The following is a 22,236-nucleotide window of genomic DNA, read 5'->3' as shown; positions in this document are numbered from 1 at the left end:
CTCTTTTTTTTGCACAACATGAACTGGGATGTGATCTAAAAGGATTAAAAAAGGCATTTTTCATTAAATCTGAACTTTAAACTGATAAAGTGAGTGGAAATGCATGATGACGTTAAGTTAGGTTGCCTGGTAACAGAAATTCACAGCTTGTTCCCGCTTGTTAATGAGATGTGACACATTAATGTGAAGCCATTTTTCAAATACAGCTAAAGCCAATGTGCAAAAAAAGGTTAGAAAAAATAATCTATTTTATAATAAAACTACTCTTAATCCCAATTGCCTTGTACTTTTTCTGTAGTGGTGGATAAATATGCTTTTTGTCAACACTCACAAGATGTTTAACAAGCCAGCAATATTACTAAATCAATATATGCTTCAGATGCAATAATGAACTCAAAGTTCCTGCTGCTTCATCTGTTAATGGATTTTTCTCTGCTTCTGGGAAACTGACCAAGAACATTTACCTAAAGTGATGTGAGACGTGGAGGCAGAAGTGAGGAACTGCAACAGTTAATGTTATATTTTTCAATAATTTGCAGACATTGGATGGGATGATTCACTCATCGGTAGGTATTCTAGTGGACTCATGATATGTAATAGGTCATGTACTATATTTACAAAGTCTCTGGTTTATGAAAGTTATGCTTACCAACTCATTATTCTCCCATCCATTCAAATCGTGTATCGCTGGCCTCACCGCATCACGTCACCTCTCGATCCAGCGCGACTCACACAGATCTCCCAGGCATGCAGAAAGATGTTTAACATGTACATTCGCATCCATCCGTGGCGTTGAAGTCACAAGGCATGCTTGCATAACATTTGTGTCTCCTTTAGCGCCGTTTGAGTTGTGTGCGGCGAAGCCTCAACGGGGCTGGCCCAGTCTGAGTGTTTGCCACTGTTCTCACCCTACCTACCCCCCTCTCATCTTCATTTGATGCACTGAGCCATGGCAGGCACCACAGAGGCCCAGATGAGCACAAGCCGTTCTCCTCATCTCTCTCATTCTCCCTCCCACTCCTCATGCTCCGGCTCCTCGGTGATGGCAGCAGCTGTTGTTTGTTCATTAACTTCTTTTAGGCATATCCCACAGTGTCTAAAGGGTGTGCTCGTGCAATCGCACGCGCTCACACATACTCTGCGCACACACAAACACCTTGTTTTCCTTTTAGCACATCTCTCTCTCCCAATCTCGCTTTTTGCGCACTCATTATCTGTGTTTATCCGTCTAATTAGACCAATTGAATTTAGTTTGCTCTGAAGACTCTCACTCGTCTTACGACATCACTCCTAAGATTGTGCCTTTTGTTTGATCAGTCGAGAAGTCTGAGGAAGAGAAAAAAGGCACAGACACATCAAACTACGGGAAATGTATATTTTTGTACGGGCTCAAAACAGTTTCCTTCTGTGCAAATCAAGCAAATGTCAGTCTTTCCAGGCCACATGCTCTGTCTCTCTGATCTTCACGTCTCTCTCCCCACCTTCCCTGTCCCTCTTGCAGATTAATTTGCATAACCCTCTGGTATACTTGTAAGTGCAAGTTCAAAGCCGTCAGTATGACCTGTCGTACGTTTGGTTGAAAGTGGATGCAATTTGCCCTGATTTCCACATTGAGGTTGAGTCAGTGTAATAATGCACTCAGAGACAACAAAGTTGGACGAGGTTGTGTTTTCATCCCTTGCGGTCTGTTTGGTTTGCCGAGAGTCTTATTATGTTAGGAGTGGATCGGCACAAACTTTGTGAGGGAGTGAACTTCTTCTTGTTGATTACTCAAAGGGTTGTGTGACTTCTGATGAAAAGGCATGTAACTTCAAAACAGATTTATGTAACGCCATCAGTCTTTGTGTGCTCGCACACAGAAAAGGCAAATCCTCTATAATTGGCCCTGTCAAACAGTGTGGCCCCTCGAGATCTCATTTACAGCCTGCCAGTTTTTCCCCTCAAATTTGATACTGTACAGTACTCAAAACGACCCTTCAGCAATGGCTTCTGACCAAATATGTGCTGATTGGGCACGCACGGTTTCAAAAGTCACCCAAAATAAGTGGGTAGAATGTAATGAATAGTTGCGGCCCATTTCATGTACAGCCATGAACATGTGCGCATCAAATGAATGACTATCCACTATATAATACAAAGACAATAGATATTATAATAATGCACATCCAATTTCCATTATTTCAAAGTGCTGTGTGGAGCAACACAGTAAAGCAGTTGTTGGTGTCATTTCCTGTTTCAGACTTTCTTTTCTAACCTTGAATGGTCACTGCCTTGGTTTTTATAAAACCCTAAACATTCCATTTCCTCAGGATATCAACAATGAAAAATGGCTGTGAAGAAACCCATATAACAGATGACAGATGATATTGTTCCAGACTAGATGCGTTTTGCATTACAGCTAGTCATCTGAATGAATTGGGTGTTGGATGAATGCATGCTGCATTACTGATCTGACATCTGTCATGTTTATGTCTTACCCTCGCTCGTCCTTGGTTGACCCTGTACCACGTGACCAGAAAGAACACATTCGAGTTTTACCATGAAAACTGAAAACAAGCCACTATTACATCACAAACAGGACATGATAAGCTGTGTGTGTTCTTGTTTATGTTGGAGGTGTGATGTCATTGAAAGGAATGATGGCAGTGCACACAATTGTATATATTCTATAACTTGAGCATGTTGAGATAAGTTACTTTCAGTGTGTATTTCCCCCCCAAAAAACATCACACAAACATACCACACTAAGAGACAACCTTTCGATTTATGTGATAATGTTCACATAAACCTATAGTGAGATAGACCGTTGATATTTATTGGTAACGGCACCTGGTTGTTTTAACTGTTATCCCCCACTAGGTTTATAGGTCTTAAAACTGATTGGTTGTCAGATTAATTACATCCTGTCTCACTCTCTCTTTTAGCCCTTACTGCAACGGGCCAAATCACTGACGTTCTGTCTCATCTTCTAGATTAGAATACGCAGGCGGTTACATTTTTTGGGGGTCATCAGGCAGGACACCAAACTAATGTTAGGAATTATTCCAGCCTCGTGAATCTGCAGAACTCAGTTTGTGCCTCAGTGGCGTGTGACAGAATCCGTCTCATTAGTATCAGGAACAAGTTGTGTACAATATGGAGTCAAGTGTGTAGCTAATTGTGTGATGAATAATTGCTAGAATTTAATGTTAGGGTCGTGTGAGGTGATAAAGCATATCAACTGCACACAGAAATATTTAAATGCTTGAATCTTTGAATACATTTGACAACATCTGCATCGGCCTGTGTCTCAGTCAGACAAATGGAGTTCATTATGATCTGTTAAGGAGTGCTGAGGTTTTCTTATATTTACTAAATAGATCATATCTCAGTAATTGGCTAACCAGTATGACGGACAGCTTTGGAGATTCATTCCCAGACTTTTGAACATTATGTTGGGAAAATGTTTTTGCTTGTTGGTAGTTTTAAGTGTCGAGAGCTCAGGAAAACAGCTGAAGACTGCCAGTGACAGCAGAGCCCTGAGGCACCCGGTGTTTGAGACTCCTCTCAAACGCTAGTGTGCATGCTCCTGAAAAGTGAAAAAAAGTTATTTCAAGTGGTCCTGATTCCTCCTCTGGAGGGAGTAGTAGTACAGTCGAGTTTGGAGTGTAGCGTGCCATCCTGACTTCAGGGTTTAAAATTATAGAGCTGGATCTGATCCCTGGAGAAAAGCCTGATAAGGCCATGAAGACACAGAATATCACGTAAACTGGAGTTATTCCCCCAATTTCTGTCTGTGTGAAAGTCAATAGGGAACAATGGGAAAAACATGGGCAAAGATGATTTATTTAAGGATTAGATTTTTATGGTGACACGAGAGAACATTGCTTTTGTCACTGATGAAAAGGAGACATGTATCTCTAGAGATGAAGAGCTTAGAGAGAAAACCCATTGGGAACACAGGACACAATCCCTCCTTTCAATTTTCTTATTTTCACCGTATGCCCAGTGGAGTTAAAGTGGCTCAGTGTTCGTCCAGAGGAAGCAAATTGAGCCCATGTCATGTGCTAAATTGTTGCACAGTGCAAACCATCTTCAGGGAGGAGAGTACTCTACACGAATAACACTCATCAAAACGTCTAATGGGTTCACAGTGGGAGACTGAATATGAAACTGAAGTCATATACATTCGTAGCAGTTTAGACCAAGTGGAAAAAGTCAAAACTATTCTAACGCTGATGGGTGCACTGGATATCAGGGATTACAAACCATAGTATTTGTAATTTCTCTCAACACTAGCAAATGGTTAGGAGCTTGTGGTCAGAAACCGCAGCATGCAGGGTCAATGTTAACGGTAACACAAGTAGAGAGAGGTATTTGAAGAGCAAAGCTGACGGAAGCGGTGAAGAGATGAGGACAAATATAGACCGAACCTGCAACCAGAGTCTTGCTTGAATGATGGGTGAAGTAATTTATCTCAGCACGACAGGAAACACTGTGATATAGGCCTAGACAGCTCTCCTACAGTAAACACTCCAGGAAGTAATGAGCCAACCGTCAGCCAGTTGTTGTGGTAATAGTAGGGGGGAGCTCAGAGGAGGGCGACCTGTGGAGGTTAGATATCTCACTCAACTTGCCTGAGCAATACACTAACTGGGAAGGAGGAGAATAGATGAGTAGGATGAAATACAAGTGCTGAAAGTGATAGATAGAGGAGGAGGGAGAAGTGAAGAATGTGTAGTTGGAGTGAACAGGAAGACAAATATGACTAAAAGAAGCCATGACAAGTTTATATGAGGGTTAGGATGGAGTGTAGATGGAGCACATATGCTGTATAACTCATCACACACTTCAAAAATACCGCCTGTTTTTCAAAGATTTTTAAAAGGTAACGCTAAAAAACTGCACTGTGGGAAGACCAAACAACCTGGGATGCCAGCATGATGTACAGCACGTATTATCACATCCTCTTATCTTACCCATCCTCTTATTTCACACTTCATTGGACATTGACTCAGGGCCCAACAGGGATGTGTTTGCTGTTTTCTCATAGACATCTTTTCACCTCTGTCAGGCAGTTCGGTTTGAATTGTTTGCACAATCAAGTCTCTTCACTGAGTCTTCCTCCTCTTGACCATTCTTTCACCTTTAATCAAAACCTGTCTTGCTGAATACCTCCTCAGTGTCCTCTGTGTGTCTTTTTAAAAGACATTTAAAGTTGTTTTTACACAGTATTTTGTATTGCCTTTGTAAGACTTGACTCAAGAGCTGGAACAAACAAACTGGTATTGTTGCTGTTCATGGTCAGTACCGGGCTCCCCAATTGTTCATGTTAAAGCAATTTAGAAAAATAAAAAAACATTTCCATAGCCTATTTTTTTGTATGAATCTTTGTATGAATCTTTTGGTCCCTATAAATGCCTTTGTTGTACTGTCACAGCATAGCGGTTGGTGTTTGGAAACTTATCTTTCCCCTCAACTGTAGCGCTGTTGTGAGTCCCACCCAGTGGCTCGTCCCCGCGGCACCGGACAGGAACTGTGTCTGTAGCATTTGGGCAATCACACACACCCCTACACTGTTTGACTTTCAGGTCATGGAAATAGGAATCATTTGACATCAAATCGCCGCTGCTTGTTCTCTGTCTGCTGTTGTAGGTGCTTGATTAAACTGACATTTTTCGCAAAATAGAGACAGAACGGAGGACAATGCGTAGGTTGTCATCGATCCAAACAATGTTCAATCAACTAGAGCTGCTATATATATATATATATATATATATATATATAGATAGATAGATAGATAGATAGATAGATAGATAGATAGATAGATAGATTTTAACTGTAATGAAGCTCTGATTCTCCCTTCCAGACGTCATCTCAGAATCCCAGCTGAGCTATCTTTGAGATCAATAGAGCAGTTAATTGAGGGTGCTCGGAAACTGTCAGATTATTTCATCTCTTCACGCTGAAAGCTGAACCTTTACCCGCATGGTCACTACGACTGGGAAACTCTTCCCCTCCACAGAACAATGTGAGCTCAATAAATTGTCTCAGACACACCAAAGCTGCACATCATGTCTTTAACTTCAATTCAAAAGTCAGTAGTAAACAACATGCAGGTCAGTTTGTGTGTCCAGAGACTTCAATGTCTTCCTATTTGTATCGCTGAATGGTGTTTTTGTTTTTCCTCTGTTTGTCGCTTGAAGGCAAAGATGTGGTGTACGTTGAGGGGGAAATGCAGGGCAGAATTAATAATGCATAATGCACATATTTCCCCCCTTTTCAACTCATATTGAGTTGATACAGGGCTTATATTAAAGAGGATGTGTGGGTGGTAGTGGGGATGTTGATGAATATGAGAGCTCACAGGAAAGTATATGATTACCAGGTGGACTTTAGAGCTATTATCAGAAACTACAGTGGAATGTTTTTTTTTTTTGGAGGATTTCAACACACCCTTTCCCACGCTACCTGTTATGCATCCATCTGTTTTCTCTGGTCCAGAAACAAACCATTCAAATATGATTGAAAAATACCCTCATAAGGTGAGGTCATCCCATCACACCGTCGTAGCTAAACGCTTCACTTTCTGAACATTTGTTTTTACCGTTGCTTTCTTCAGGGTATTGTGCATCTATTCACTGATATTATTGCTGTCTTCATCACTTTGTTTTATTTCATTCATCTTAAATGGAGATTTATCATGATCATCATTAGTTTATCTTGCTTCAGGCCAGGCCAAATACCATTGCTGGTTGTTTTTCTTTTTATAGTAAAATGACAATACTAGGAATTTTCTTTCGGGCTCTCTGTGTGTTTGTGTTAAATTGTATCGTATGTGTGTCGAGAGAGATTGTCTTTCACAATATATTGTTATTGATATAGTGTTTTAGCTTCTGTATCATCACACATCTTCCCCTTCCAACTGGGAAGTCTTAGTTATGCGTGATGGTCCATTTATTTTTGACACAAGCTCCATAACTCCTCTGTGTTTTTGTTCACCCAGTGGTTTTCTACAGAGGGTAACAGCACTTTGTTAGCTCAACAGTCTAATTGGTGCAGTCACATAACCTTTCAAGGCCCCGTTCCTCCCCATCAAACACAACAGGTGGTCGGGCTCCTATCTCTGCCTGTTGTGGAGGCGACAGCAGCTTCAGAAGCAATCTCGTCACAGAGACTTTTTTATTGCTTCCTACGCGCTGACGGACCACCTACCACGGTCAAGATCTGCTGTTCCCATGAGGCACACCACTTCAAATATTTTTGAGGACTGTAGAGAAAGGGGAAGAGATGCCCTGCTGCAGTAAAGCAGTGATAAAAGGAAACTTTGAACACTAGTGAAGAGCAGGCTGATAAGAACTCAGAGGGCCCACAGCAGGCCTGTGCTATTAAAATCCAGTCAATTCAGCAAGTTCGAAATGCAGTGAATGGAAATCTTTTTGGTTAAAAGGGTGTGTAATCCAGTAATTCATTATTTCCTTCATTTTGGAGACCTCAGTTTGAGTTTTGAACTGTTCAAAGTTTCAATATTTAAGAATATTATGAAATTTAACCTCGTTTTGATACTGTCGGCATTATTCCAGCAAAAGGCATTCAATGTATTTACACTACCTCTCGCTTTGTGTATGCAGTCCAGCATTGCTGGTTGTGATTTTGTCTCAACTATATCTTCCTTTAGTGTTTACTTTTCCCTTTCCAACAGCCCTATCAGCGCTATATGAATGACGGTATGAGTAGGGTTTGTTTGTTGTGGTTTGTAAACACAGCATTCGAAGTTGAACCCTACTCCCCGGCTCAACGGTCCCCTGGCCGTGGTTAGGTTTGGGTGCGCGTCAACGGGTGAGAGCCAGCCTCATGTTCGTTCTCATTTTGGAACGAGCTTTGTCTGGTCTGTGTTTTGCCTCGCTATTTTGCAGTTTTTCAATGCTGTGACCGGCATTTTCCTATCTTCCTCTTTATTGCGTGCTTAAGATCATGCACGTGTTTGATACATTTTGTTTTAGAGGTTGACACCCAGAAACTCCTTGCACATAGCAAAATAAGAAAATACAGGAGGACGAGGTTTCTGCAGGTAAAGACACCGCCACACACTCATATGTGATGATTGAGAGAAATATATATATATATTTTTTATTGCGCCTTGAAGTTATTTCTAATACAAAATAAACATTTTCTACTACTGCTCACTTTTTCACATGAACATCATTCATCTGGAATACTTTAATGAATTAAACACTACGCAGTCACAAGCAACGCAATGTATTTGTCAGCGCTGGCTGTCGATGCGGTCTCATGCACACAACCCCAAAGCCACTGTGTTCATCTCTTGTGAAGGATTAGTCTCCAAGAGCCTCTGCACTCCACCTCCGTCCTAAGGGCGACTCCCAAGTGTTTTGTACACACGCAAAAACACAGCAGGCCCAACAGAATCAATAGCTGATTATTGGGCAACAGTACACTGCGCTCCTAATCAATTTCAATTTCCCTGTTCAGGAGCTACATATGAATTCCAGGATGTCCTTTTTCTTGCTTATGATTACAAGGATGACGTGTGGTCTATTCTTGGATCGCCTGGAATAAGTTATTATATGTCTTCTGTAATGGCAGCTCTGTCAATTGAGAGGCTTTCTAATGTGCACAATAACAATGTGCAGACTCAGGGAATTGCTTTATTGCTTTGACTTTGCTGTCGGCATTGTGCTCATGCCCATCACCCTCCACTCGCTCTTGTTTTTTTTTTTTAAGGCGTTATCTTGATTTTGGATCTGTAGTTGTGTTGACATACAAAAGTTTAGATTTAGAAAGTAAATCCAGTCATGTGGACAGCCTTTGCCATATATATAGAGAGAGAGAGAGAGAGAGAGAGAGAGAGAGAGAGAGAGAGAGAGAGAGAGAGAGAGAGAGAGAGAGAGAGAGAGAGAGAGAGAGAGAGAGAGAGAGAGAGAGAGAGAGAGAGAGAGAGAGAGAGATGCACATGTGAAAGCGTCATCCAGTTGACGCACACACGCTATTGAGCAGCACTTTTTTCAATGTTGCATCACTATTTCCCTCCATTCTTTCTCCTACCTACCACTCAAACTGAGAGCCGCACTAACCTTCTGTTGACAAACACAAAAGAGTGTTCAGGGTTGTGACGACTGAAGCTACTATTGGCTCTGTAATCGTGTAAAAAAAAAAATAATAAAGCCTTACATTATTGAGTGTTTAAATGAAGCACCACTTAAGTGTACATGCCTACTACCAGAGCATTGCTGCATAAGTGACTGAATAGAAGTGTGTATAAACATTTGAATATAGAGCACTAATGCCGCTATAACATACTGTACATAAGGAGCTCTTTAATTTTCGCAAACCCGCTGTGATTTGTTCCACAGTTTGACGGGCTTGTTGTACCAAGAACAACTCCAGCTCTTCTGTCTGCCAGTGAAACACACACACACACACACACACACACACACACACACACACACAGTGTATACAAAGTCAGGGCCCCTAATCTCCCCAGATGGGTACTGCCCTCCTAACAGGAAGAGGAGTGTCAGTGATAACCTTGGGGCACAGGAAGTGACTTCGTTGGATGTGGCCTATTTGTGAGAATTATAGTGGAATGCTGCTGCGACATTGATTTTTGTCTGACACTGTATATTGTAGATGTAGGAAGTCTAGATTACACGGGATTGGATGAATCTAAAGTGATCCGACTGGGGAATAGCCTCAGAGCTCTACCATGGCCGACAGGTCCTCTGGTGAGATCTGGCTCTGGGTGTTGTACTGTGTCTGTGTTTATGTGGCCATGTTTGTGTTTGTTCGCTGTGGCATTAATTTGCTCTGTTTGTGATGCTGCGATATGGTTGCCTTTATTTAGACTGTATGGCCTCTGCTCCCTCTTGACATAATTGGAGACGGAAAACCTCTTCTGCTCCTGTCTCTCGGCTTTCTGCTGTTGCTCTTGGACTCGTTTACATTTTCCCAAAGTGGTTAATAGTGAGACAATGTAAGCTACATTTAAGTCTTGATCAAATACGCTTCCGTACACTCGTCTCTTGGTTTATTCTTTTGTTAACGTCCTTCTCTTTGAATAACGTCTCTTCTGTTTTGACTTCTGTTAGTGTATGAATAAAAGTGGCCTCCCTTTTTATAGTTATTTATTACATAAAGGCATCACACTCAACCTGAACCATTTGTCCAAGATGTCTATACTTAAAGCAGCAATAATTCATTTTCAGTAGAAGAAATAAGAATATTGATTTGTGCAGCTTTTAAAAGTGTGCGTAAAAAGCACCTCTTTGTCAAATTTAAAGGCCACAAAGTCTAAGTAAGTCACAACCCTGATGCAGCATGGAGCAGCCACAGCTGTGATGGAGGTGACACAACCAACAGGCTTTTAACTCGGCTGACCCGTACAAAATGTTACACTCAAACAAAATGTTTGTTCTTTCCCTCTGTTATCCTGATTTTATCTTGCATAAATTGTTGAGTTTCCCATTAAATATCTGAACCTTTTCTTTCCTCAGCTCCAATTCTTACTATTAATTATAGGCAGATATACCTGAAATAGATCTTGTTCTCTCTCTCGTCTTTCAGTTTTCTTTCTGTCTCTTTCAACTCTTCCTCACATTCTTTCTAATATTACGATATCTTCAATGATGACTTTGACTATTTATTTCCCATGTTTCTCCCCCTGTATAAGTTACTCCTCAGTTCTCGTCATCGCTGCCCAATCACTTCTCAATCAGTCAATTTTTTCTGTCCTCTCCTCTTCTTTCCTGAGGGATTGGAACCTGTAATGATCCTAATCCACTTGGTTTAGTAATGTAGCCCAAAGTTAACCCCACAGTCTCCTGCCTTAAGCTCCACATATGTCCGTGTTTGCAATCTTAATAAGTGCCTGTTTTTGTGAATGATAGAAGTTGCTTGCATGAAGTTCAAACCCTTGGTAAGCCAAAAATGCCAAACATGTTTAGCAAAAAGGTTGTTTCATCTCTTTTTTTCTACTTAATCTCAGTTTCCACTCATTGTTGAATTAGTTATGCTTGTCAAATGTGGCAATTCCCACCAGTTAATTTCACATCCTTCGCTGGAAAGCCCTCAAATAGTATATATTTGTCTGCGTAGATCAAAAATGCTGTTTAAGGGCCTCGAGTATGTAAATATTTTTAATTAGCTAAGCGCACTTCAAAGTCTTTCTCTTATGAATATGCAATGTTGTATTGTATCTTTTCTTTTTTTCCTCACTCGACAGCCATCTGTCTGTGTGTCTTTGATGCACACCACATGTCTAACCTGCTGTTCAAAATGCCAACACACACTCTCACACAAAGACTTCCGCATACAGGTTTAAATATATGGAATGCATTAATGTAAAACTCTCATCTCTTTTACATAGCCCTATAGACCACAGCCTCTACACAAGCCTCTCCAAACCTGTTATTTGTCGACTCATTAAATCATTGGGCCTCTGTTCTGTAGTAGAATCACAGCGCTTGCTTAACGCAGTCGGTCCTCTGCAGGCTGATGGTATTCAAATGATGGGACCTGAACTGTAACAGGCTTCTGGAGTTGATCTTTTTAAATGGGAGCTGTCAAAGAAAGGTGTTGAACATTGATTAAAATGCATGAATAATGTCCTCTGTACAGAAGTTTATGTCTGGCCCTGTCTTTTATTCTTTTAACAAAACAGCCAGATTTCCTCTGAGCCAGACGGGTAGAAAGTTCCCCTTGTGGAACTCTGTTCACTTGTTGCTCTGCCCTCACTTTCTTTCTCTTAACCTTCTTTTTCATTTACATCACTTCTAACTTTTAGCCATTCTTACATTTGAATCATTTCCTAACTACTAAATTCCATATAAAGTGCATACAAAGTTTACTCTAAACGTTCCACTCTATACCATGCTCTCTGCCCAAACAGGCCTCAGGAAGTGGGTGTGTAGCGTGTTGAGTTAGTTTAGGAGGGAGGGAGAGAGCGAGAGAGGTAGGCAGAGGAGGGGAAAGGGAGGATACTGATCAAAATAATAAACAGCTGTGTGAAAGAGTGGGGCTAGTGGCCAGAGAGAGCGAGAGCAACAGAGGAAGAGGAGAGAGGGACGTGGACACCAGCCGGAGAGTTTGTGTGACCCCGTAAGGAACAAAAAGCCAAAGAAGAAAGCGTAACTTTTTTAAGTTTCCTCGTCCCAGTGGGGGTGAGAGCGAACAGGATGACAAACGAATCAACCTCTCCTCCCTCTTAAGAGGCAAAGAGAAGATAATCGGCAGAGCTTCGACTCAAAAGAGGCTGGCGAGTCCGGCTACCTACACAGGATCGGGACGCCAAGTCTTGAGGCAGCTCCCTGCGAACACGTGGCTCCAGAAAAAGAAGAAGGCATTCTTTGACTAAGTGGCCCAGTCATGGCAGTGATTAGGAGGGTGTGATAGAGTTAGACCAGACCGGGGCTGGAGACCCGAGGGGCGGGGAGTAAGGCAGACACTAAGGTGACTGTATCTTTGAGCCCGTTACTTTTGACTCAGGGGAACAAGAAGGCAAATCATGTGCCTCTTTGTGCTTCTCCTCTTGAGGTGTGTAGAGTAGTGTGACCGGCAGGAATAGAGTGCTTTTTATCAGAGTAATTGAGAGTGAATGCCACAGCCCTGCCTTGGGTTGGACTGCCGGACATCGTGTAAACAGCTTCCTTCATGCCCAGAGGGGAAGTGCAGGAAGGAAAGTGCAACAAAGTTGAAGGAGAGAACCAGACCTGTCCTCGGCCATTGGGAGATCTACATCAGCTGGCTCGTCCCTCAAGACACAAACCGCTATCTCCCTTTTGCAGACGTCCACCCAAGATTTGTTGGATTTCTCTCCAAGTTTTAGTGCCCCATTCCTGGCCAGAGGAAATCAGCTGTCAGCCTCCAGCCTCGACTTTGTCAAACCTACAGTGGCACCAATCTTCCCGTTAATCCTAGTCCCCGCTCTGAAGCATGACTGCAGGGTAGCCGTCACCCCAACTCTCAGCATTGCTGCCTTTCCAAAGAGGATGCGACGAACATGTGGCGGGATTGGGCGAGCACACACACCGCCACGCATGCCCAAGTGCTGCCGAGGGGTGTGTGAATTGCCTGTTTTGGGACTGCGACCCGGATTTGACCCTCTTGCTTTTGAATTCTTTACAACAGCTGGGTTTCTCTGTGGTTGGATTCAAGTTTGTTTGTCCTTTGGATTTAACATTGATCCAAGCCTTGAAGGAATCTGTTTTGACCGTAACCACTGGAGGACTTACCTACCTGTCCTGACTCCTTGCCAACCTTCCACCTGTTTGACAGTCGAGAACATGTAGACACTGGAAGGAGCGGGAGGAGTCTGTTCACACGCTCCAATATGATTAGCTTGAACTTCGGCTTGCAGGAGCTGCTCAAAAAGCTTGAACAGGTATATAAATTTACTGATCTTGGGATGCATTTCTGATGATGGCTTGATCTTAGTCTCACAGTGGCTTTTACGTTGTTTTAACACCATGAATACAAACACAGTCACCATTGATTTTCCCTCTCCCCTTGTGTTTGTAGTTGTGGGCCTAATGTAGTCTGCTTTATAAGGTCTCAACAGTCATTATTGCACTCATTAAAATGGAATAATCTGTTCTAGCCTGCTTTGCTGGGTATTAGAGAGCGCTACCATGCAGAGAGAGAATTAGTATAGAATGAGACCCAGAGCCTTGAATTAGGTCTAATTTGTCAAAGCAAACCTTTACAGTAATTGTGTTATTAAAGGCTAAAGACAAACATGGCTTCGCCCAGTGAGGGTCACAGTTGTTTGTCAATGTGAGATACCTATTCTGGGCAAAATTATCATCAAAAGGACATTTTTCAGCTTAATTGTGTGTTTAAGGCTTGTATTCTTCATAAAGCTCTAAGTAGTAGTTTTAACCTCAGTTAACGTAGGAGAGTCTGTCACATCTTATCTGGGCTCCAACCAGCCGCCTGCCAACAAATCTGTATCACTCATTAAAGTGTGCACAAGATTCAGAACCCATTAACCTTTCAATTTCCCTCCCAGAATGAATGATTCAGTTGAGTCAGTAGCTGTCTGTTTCCGTTATGTACACGTGCGCTTTTTTATGATTGTTTATTTATCATGTTTTCACTGTCTTTAGTATCTTTACGATTAGCCTAAAGCTATTGATGTGATTTTGAGATCTTTTGCCAGGACTGAAAACCCCATATTGAGTTAATTTCTATCAATAAGCCATGAATAAATCATAGAATAGTGGCAAATAGAGTTTTTGTAGCTGACACGCTGACCTGTGGCACACAAATGTCTTCTGTTTTGGTAGTACTGTGTGTGTGTGTGTGTGTGTGTGTGTGTGTGTGTGTGTGTGTGTGTGTGTGTGTGTGTGTGTGTGTGTGTGTGTGTGTGTGTGTGTGTGTTAAAGAGCACGAGACAGAAAGTGATCCATCACCACACTTAATGCGCCCCGGGACACTCACTGACATACATAAACCACTGGCTCAAAGTAGTCTTTCAGTGGGTGAAATGAAATTTAAAGGGAGCTTTGTAAATGAATATACAGTATGTGCCTCTGTCTGCCCACACAGTCTGTGTCTTCTGTGACTGTGTGAGAGTACGTGCTGGTGTGTGTGCAGTCAGTATTACTTCCAGTGGAAGTAGAAGTGCAAAGAAAAACGAAAAGGAAAGCACTTGGGTGATGACTTGAAACCCGGCCAGCTGGCTAAGTGACAGAATGACTCTGTCTTTCACGATGTGTCTTTTCCTATATGTCTGTCTTTCTGTCTTTCTTACTGTCTCTTTTTCCGTCTGCTTGTCTGTCTCTTTCTCTCTCTCGCTCATTTTTTCTCTCTTCTATGACCTTTAAGAGGCATTTGATTTGTGTCAAAAAGCCAGCGGGTGATTATCCTTGCAGATCACAGTGGAGGGATTTGCTTCAGCCTTTGTGAAATGGCTATTGGCATTCAGTAAATTGCAGCGCGGTGCCACGGATGACTGTGGTAATTGATAGTTGTTTTGAGAGTATTCTGGTTTTACTGTAGCTGGATTGTATTTTGTCCATTTTTATTTTTTACGAGAACACAGTTTACAGAGAAGCTGAGCTGTGATCACATGGTCCACTTACTGGACCACATGTTGTCATTTGCACCTAACCTGCATCCCCTCTGTGTCTCCCATGTGTTGTGCCACATCCTCAGTCCCTTCAAGGACGCTAAAATAGAGAAGTACCATCGTCATATCAGTGTAGTACAATACATGCACAGTGAAATCTAGTCCTCACACGAGATGCAATGTTAAAAATTCAGATATCGGTCCGTTACTGACTCAAATTGCTGGATCCGGTATAGGTGACAATATGCCCATCTGGTGCCATTATTTTAATAAATAACAATTCAGGGCATTTATATCTATTCATTTGTTACTTCTTTTTTTACAAAGTTGGAAAGCAATGATAACACGGAGCCTGATGTTGCCTTTCACATAAAATAATGGTCACTTACACGTAGTGAGGCACACATCTTATTAATATAAGGTATTGGATCTATACCCAAAGACCAGATATCACTTTCAGTATTGGAGCTGAAAAAGTCAGATCAGTGCATCCCTAGACTGGCATGGACAGGAGTCTCCAGCATTGAAGCTCCAGTTACTTTACACATGTGTCAAACACCATCATTTTCATGGTGTCTCAGCCTTCATTTAGTTGCCTTGAAGCCCTTGCTGATGGGTATGTTTGTGTCTATATTTGTATGAGAATGGGGTGGGGGGTCATTACTGTATGTTCCCTCTAATATATGTTTTCTACATAAGTATATTGGTATTTGTGTGATTCGTCATTTTTCCCAGGCACATTGGATTTACGGTAACCAATATGCAAACGAAACACTCCAATTGCCTATGTTGGTCACAGAGACTATAAGAAAACAGTGCAGCAACAATTATTTCATTTTCCTAGATACGTTTTACAGGATTTGTAAAATGAAAATGTTGATGGATTTCAGTAATTTCCAATCTGTAATGCAACGAGATGGATACACAAGCGACAACTGCGGGCACTGAAAAGGGGTAATTTCACACACAATATGTGTTATTACCATACTATGTATGCTATATGTCTCGTTACACTTCTCTTATCGACACTCATTTCTTCCCATTTGCAAATCTGTCTCTGCTGCAGGCAGTGTTACACTCATCCACATGGTATTGGAGTCTTTTCTTTATCTGTAGTTCAAATGGGTTGAACTGAAGGGAGTCCCACTAGCAAGAGAGAGAGAAGAGAAAATGGAGCAGTTTTACACATCTAAAAATAAAACATTTGACAGGATCCTCTTCTTGCGTCACCCCCTCCCCCCTTGTGGTTCCACCCTCACACACAAACACTCGCATACCCTTTGAGATGTGGTTGTGTAATAGTGCAGCCTTGTTAAGGATACTTATATACATGGGAAAATTGTACTTTGTCATATTGTAATGTAGTGGCATCTTGCAGCCGCACACACACATCATCACAGTGTTTTGGAATAGCACTGCAATACACAAGTATTGCATACAGTATCCCAGCATAAAATGATCAAAGCTTGATTTGGTGAAGCCCTGGTTTAACCTAATGAAGCATTAGTATGGAGGCAGGCATTGCCTGGGGATTTGCTTCTGGTTCGGGTAGGCCTTGGAAGTCAGTGAAAGGGTAGATGCTAAATTCTTTTTAGTCAAAGAGTCAAAAAGTACCTTGAGGACATTTCATGAAAATATAATAAAAAAAAATATTCTCTTCCCCCTGGAATTATTGTGTGCGCGCTGTGAACTCACTCAAGCCCTTACGACAAAATGCAACGTTATTTTCGGTTCTTGAATACTGTTGAAGGCTGCTACAGCCGAGAAGACTTTGATGTCCAACTTGTGGATGATTTTGCAATAAACCTGCCTGACTGACTGCCCTTGACTGTGCATTTTCTCAGGGACTTCAGTTTCCCTGTAGAATTGTTCACTTGTGACAATTCTTTTGTGTCTGTGTATTTGCAGGACATCCAGGCTGAGATCGATGCCCACAATGACATCTACAAGAGTGTGGACGGAAATAAGTCGAAGATGGTCAAGGCGCTGGGCAGCTCAGATGAAGCTGTGTTCCTCCAACATCGACTGGATGACATGAACCAACGCTGGAGCGACCTGAAGGCCAAATCTGCCAACATCCGGTCAGTAAAACGTCCTCCAATACGTACCAATAGAATGTGTGCTTGCTCCAGTGTTTGTGGTCAAGCAGCTCAGATTTCAGTTTTCTGCCCTTTTGCTCCCCTCAACTCTGGGAAGGAAAAAAAAACATCTTGGCACGATGTATCTGCTTCAGTTTACTATTTGAAGCAGCCAGTGAATGACACATTGCAGAAGTGAGTGTCTGAAGTGTAATTCCAACATATTAAATACAAAAACACAATAACAAAAAAAGAAATGTATAGTAAATCAACCAAGAAGTCAGAGATATTTCTAAAATACACTGATTTCACTTTACGTGAAGCCCAAATCTAGATTTAGGCTTATAGATTAAAGCCACTCTCAACTCTTAACTTACCAATACACTTAACTCTGTATTTAACTAATAATATATCTCCCATACGGCTGACTGGCGTATTCACTACTCTCTGCTCCCATGTCTTGGATTCATGGAAAACCAACTCTAGCATGTTGTGGAATATTTAAATTGGTTGTTGTTTCCTGTCAGCTGTACTGATACAGTAGCTTCCTGTGCTCCACATGTCCGCCATGAAGCACAGGGATGAGATCCAGCTCCAAAAGGAGGACATAGCTGCCACAGTGGCACATCAACATCTGAGGACAGAGACAATGCTGCGTCAGCTGCAACCTTGGCATAAATAAATAAGATTGGGGATGCAGAGGGTGAAGAAAGTGAAGGTGGAAGTGAAGTTGACAGGGCCAGATGGAGATGAAGACAATGAGAAGGAGGGAAGATGTAGAGAAGCAGCAGAGGAGCACAACAAAGCGTTGGGGAAACCGGAAGGGTTAGAGAGGCTAAAGAGGCGAGGGAGGGGAAAGAAACAAGGTGCAGGGAAAGATTTTTCCCTGGAAAGTTCTGGGGTCAAGGTCAAGCAGTGCAGACATAATGGGCTGGACATGTTCCACAGGAAGACAAGCGAGAGAAAAATAGACGGTGAGAGATCAGTCTGTGTGGGAGAGGGGTACCGGGTTTGTTGATTGTATATAGCCCATTATGCCTTAATTGCAGTACATGTGTAATTATGGCTAACTCAGCGAGCGGCAATAGGAGGTCTCTGTACACAGTGTTCAGAAACATTATGCCTCGAGCAGAGGAGAAAAACTAAAGTGCTTATCAACACATATTGCTTGTATGCTACCACCCACGCAATTAGTGTCTAACTGTGTTCCCTTTTATTAATAAAATCTACCACCCGAGTGGTCAGGTACCAGGCTTTTACAGGGCTTTTTTTAGTAATAAAGGCTTTTTTTTGTTGATTTCTTCTATGTTTTTACAAGCTTTGAACCTTTTTATAGAATCAGTTGCCTGGTTCTCACTTTGAAGAAGGTCTCTGACCAAGAGCTTGTTATATAAAATGATTTTGCACAGATCTTTAGCTCCAGCATCTCAGTTAGTCTGATACCGGGTGAGCTGTGCTCTATTCTTTATATAATCAGTTTCTTAAAAATAAAAGAATATTTGCCATTACTTCTGTATAAATGTATCAGCCTTTAATAGGTCTACATTAATGTTACATGTGTGTCTCTTAAATAGACAGCTCTATGTCTGTACAAGACTGTGTCTGGCTTCAATAGTGAGAGTTGAACATGCACACAGTATAATAATAGAGTAAGCGGATGGTGTATGTTGGCAGAGCCCATCTGGAGGCGAGTGCTGAACGCTGGTCTCGTCTTCTGGGCCTCCTGGAGGAGCTGTGGAGGTGGATCTGCCTGAAGGATGAGGAGCTCGCCAAGCAGATGCCAACTGGAGGAGATGTCCCAACCCTGCTGCAACAGCAGAACCACTGCACGGTACATTCTGTCGCCACAGGCAACAAATAATAAATAAAAACACCTGAGTGGGTTTACAGAGCCCTTAAGTCAAAGGCAACTGGATCATGTTCATAACATTACTAGGACTTAATTATATTTGACTGCATCAGTTAAATAGAATTAAGCCATCATTCATCTTGTGATTTCCACCTGTGCCGTCCTGCGTAATTGAAAATTACTCTGCTCCCAGACAAGATGAGGCAATACAACGCTGGATTAGCCTGTCTAATCTTGTGCTGTACCTGGTAAATGATCCCGATTGAAGATGATAATCCAGGTATTTGAACAGTATTTTATAGTGCTGGTGCAAGATTCAGTCACTGTATTGAGTGGCTACACAACTGCCAAACAGTCCGGACTGAAATCACAGGAAGATACTGTTACTGTAAAGCAGTAGCAGTAATCACCCCAACATGTTTTACATTACGCCAGTCATCATGGTGGCTGCAGTACATTTAGGAAAAGATTGCCACAGTCAAGCACAACAACCTCGGGATGTTTTACCTCAGCAGTCAACATGCATACCGCTTGTGTCAATGCAGAGTTAAAAACCAATATCAAAATCACTACTACACAATCAGTGTTGTTCCTTCTATTTAATTCCTAGAAATATTGTTATTTATCACTCTTATTCCACACTTTCATTTATTCTAACAAGAGATCAATATCTTTTGGTGCCGACCCATTCACACCTTTGTCTATACTGCTATTTGTCACCCGTGTTCCCCACTGTATTATTTATTGTAACCACTGGTTATTGTGATAGTGCATTGGCGTGTAATTGCTTTCAGATAGATGACTCACCCTGTGGCTACGGTTAACTCCCAGTCTGCTGGCCGCTGCTACTGTTGATGTCGCTCTTGACATCGTAATGCGTTTCTCCGCACGCCGTTCTCCACGCTATTATTTTTTTCCCCAAGATTCCCCAAGGGTTAATACACGTGCTGTTGTGAGTTGGCGAAGGATCACACACACACACACACACACACACACACACACACACACACACACACACACACACACACACACACACACACACACACACACACAGCCTCTGACCCTCTGGGACACTCACACACACACTCATCCATCACATTTGTGTATATGATGCTTACTTCACACGACACAACGACAGCACATTTACGTCCGTGTACGTGTCCCGGTACATGTGTATCCACTTTAAGGACGTGTATGGTGTTATTACAGTTCAACAATTCTAAGCTCAAGCATTTCAAATGTGTTATTTAACTACATTTTACGTGACATTTTCTTGTTTCATTTTGGTAGCTACAATACTCGTCAAAAATAATAAAGCAATTGTGCACACGGAGACACCATCAGTTTCCAATAAAGCTGTAATAAGATATGTCCTTTATCATAAGGAGGGAAATCAAACCCTCCTTGAGACTAATACATGGAAAGAGAAGATGTAAAAAAGGAAATAAGAAAAGTTTTAACATATTTAAAAGTCTATAATATTAAACCTCATCCTAACCCACAACAAAGAAACGGAGAACTAAGGCTTCAACATCAGAAAAATTTGCTTTTGCATTTTTGCGGCCTCTAATTTCAAAGACCCAAATTTGAGAATGTCAGATAACTAATCTATTGTAGAGACAGAGTGGGGCTCTTTGCATGGGCAGACAATCAATTTCTTGGCGGCTGTAATGCCTGCTAAGTATATACTTTTAATGATTTAATGGAGAATCATCATTCAAAAGCAGAACTGATTATGTAAAGGAATAGTTTTTCCCAAAATCATGGCTAAAATCTTATATTATTAAACTATTACTGCCAGGACAATTCCAGACCATGTCAATATAATGTCTCCAGGGAATGGTCTTTCCCTCATTATATATTCAGTCTGTGAAGGAAAGAGATGTATGAATTTAAAAGAAACATATTCATGCTTGGGGTTATGCGACAAAAAGAGAGGTTATACTGCCATGTAATACCTTAAATGAAGGACTCGGCATCTAAGCCTCAGTTCTGTGTGCATTTTGAGCCACTAGACAACAAACAACTGCCCAGGTTAATCAAAACGTGTCCTCTTGAGGTCTGAGATGACATCGAGGTGTATCTTGTTCTCAGAAACTGACAGAAAACATAGACAGGCCTCAACACAGCAGATCAGTGTAGGTCCATTAAATAAGGAATGGGACTGCAAGCACATAATAACTGCAGGAGAATACAATCTTCCCGCATCTCTATTTTCACCTTCCTTTTCTCATTACCCTCTCTCAGCTCGGCTGTCTCGTTTTCTCCTCCGTGGCGTCTGTCCTGCTGTCGGTCTCCCTTGCCTTTTGCGTCTCCTTTCTTTACAGTCTTTCTCTCACGCTGTCCTCTCTCCATTTCCGTGTTCATCTCCAGGTCTTCAGCTTTGAGAACGCTGGAATAGGAAATAATGGAACGAGGGAGTTGAAGGCTCACTTTTTCATTTTGACTATGTTTCAGTATATTTTTCCCTTCGCTTCCTCCTTGTAATCTTAATAGATTGGCCTGGGGGTCTTGCCGACCCTGAAAGGGATGAGGGGGTTGAGCAGCACAAAGAGCTGTGGCTTTGAACACGTTATGCTCTATTACTTGCTTACACCGGCACACACACACACATGCTATTCCCCTGTGCTCGCGGATACATACGCACACTCACTTCAGTCACTCAGTGATACACAGCTACTCAGTCAGTGGGATGGGGGAAAAGTGCATTTCTATATGGAAACAGGTATCTATGCGGTACAGAGGGCTTAGAAGGGCTAAGTGGAAAAACTTGTCTGTTTCCCCGCTTCGTTTTTTCTCGGAGATTTAAAAAATATAAAGGTGAAGGCTGAGCCACTTAGCCCAACAGAGAGCAACGGATATTGCTTGCTTGTTATTAAAGAATCAGAGGGAAGAAAAATATGAGAGAGCAGTTGTCCGTTCAAGAAAGTGATGGACAGGAAGAGGAGGAAAGAGCTTTCTGTGTGGAGGAAAGGCAGTTATTAGGGGCAGAAACATGGGGCACTTACCCCTGTCTATTTTCAGGTTATTCAGTTTCTAACACAACTGTTGCATTAGATTCTGCCTGAAAGCCTTCCTGTTTATTTGCCAACTCAGAGGAGGAATTTTAAAAGTGAGTGAGAGAGTGAGTGAGTGAGTGAGTGAGTGAGTGACAGACAGACAGACAGACAGACAGACAGACCTGTCTTACTTGATAGACGTTGTGCTTCTTCCTCTCTGTATTGATTTGTGTCTGTGTTTTC

The 22,236-nt window shown here is 41.9% G+C and overlaps 1 protein-coding gene across 1 annotated transcript in view; it reads left to right on the top strand.

Moving 5' to 3' along the window:
* utrn (utrophin) overlaps positions 1–22,236 on the top strand; it is a gene marked incomplete at its 5' end in the record, with an annotated part of 158,691 nt that overhangs the window by 74,015 nt on the left and 62,440 nt on the right. The window contains 2 exons of the mRNA XM_079215612.1: positions 16,976–17,148; positions 18,820–18,976. Of these exons, the coding sequence (XP_079071738.1) occupies positions 16,976–17,148; positions 18,820–18,976 (330 nt within the window). The remainder of the gene's footprint in view (positions 1–16,975; positions 17,149–18,819; positions 18,977–22,236) is intronic.

The sequence above is a fragment of the Taurulus bubalis genome (genome assembly GCF_910589615.1).
Source record: "Taurulus bubalis genome assembly, chromosome: 3".
Classification (NCBI taxonomy): Eukaryota; Metazoa; Chordata; class Actinopteri; order Perciformes; family Cottidae; genus Taurulus; species Taurulus bubalis.
Note: the sequence above shows the minus strand (reverse complement) of the source record. Positions and strands in the feature narration are given on the sequence as shown.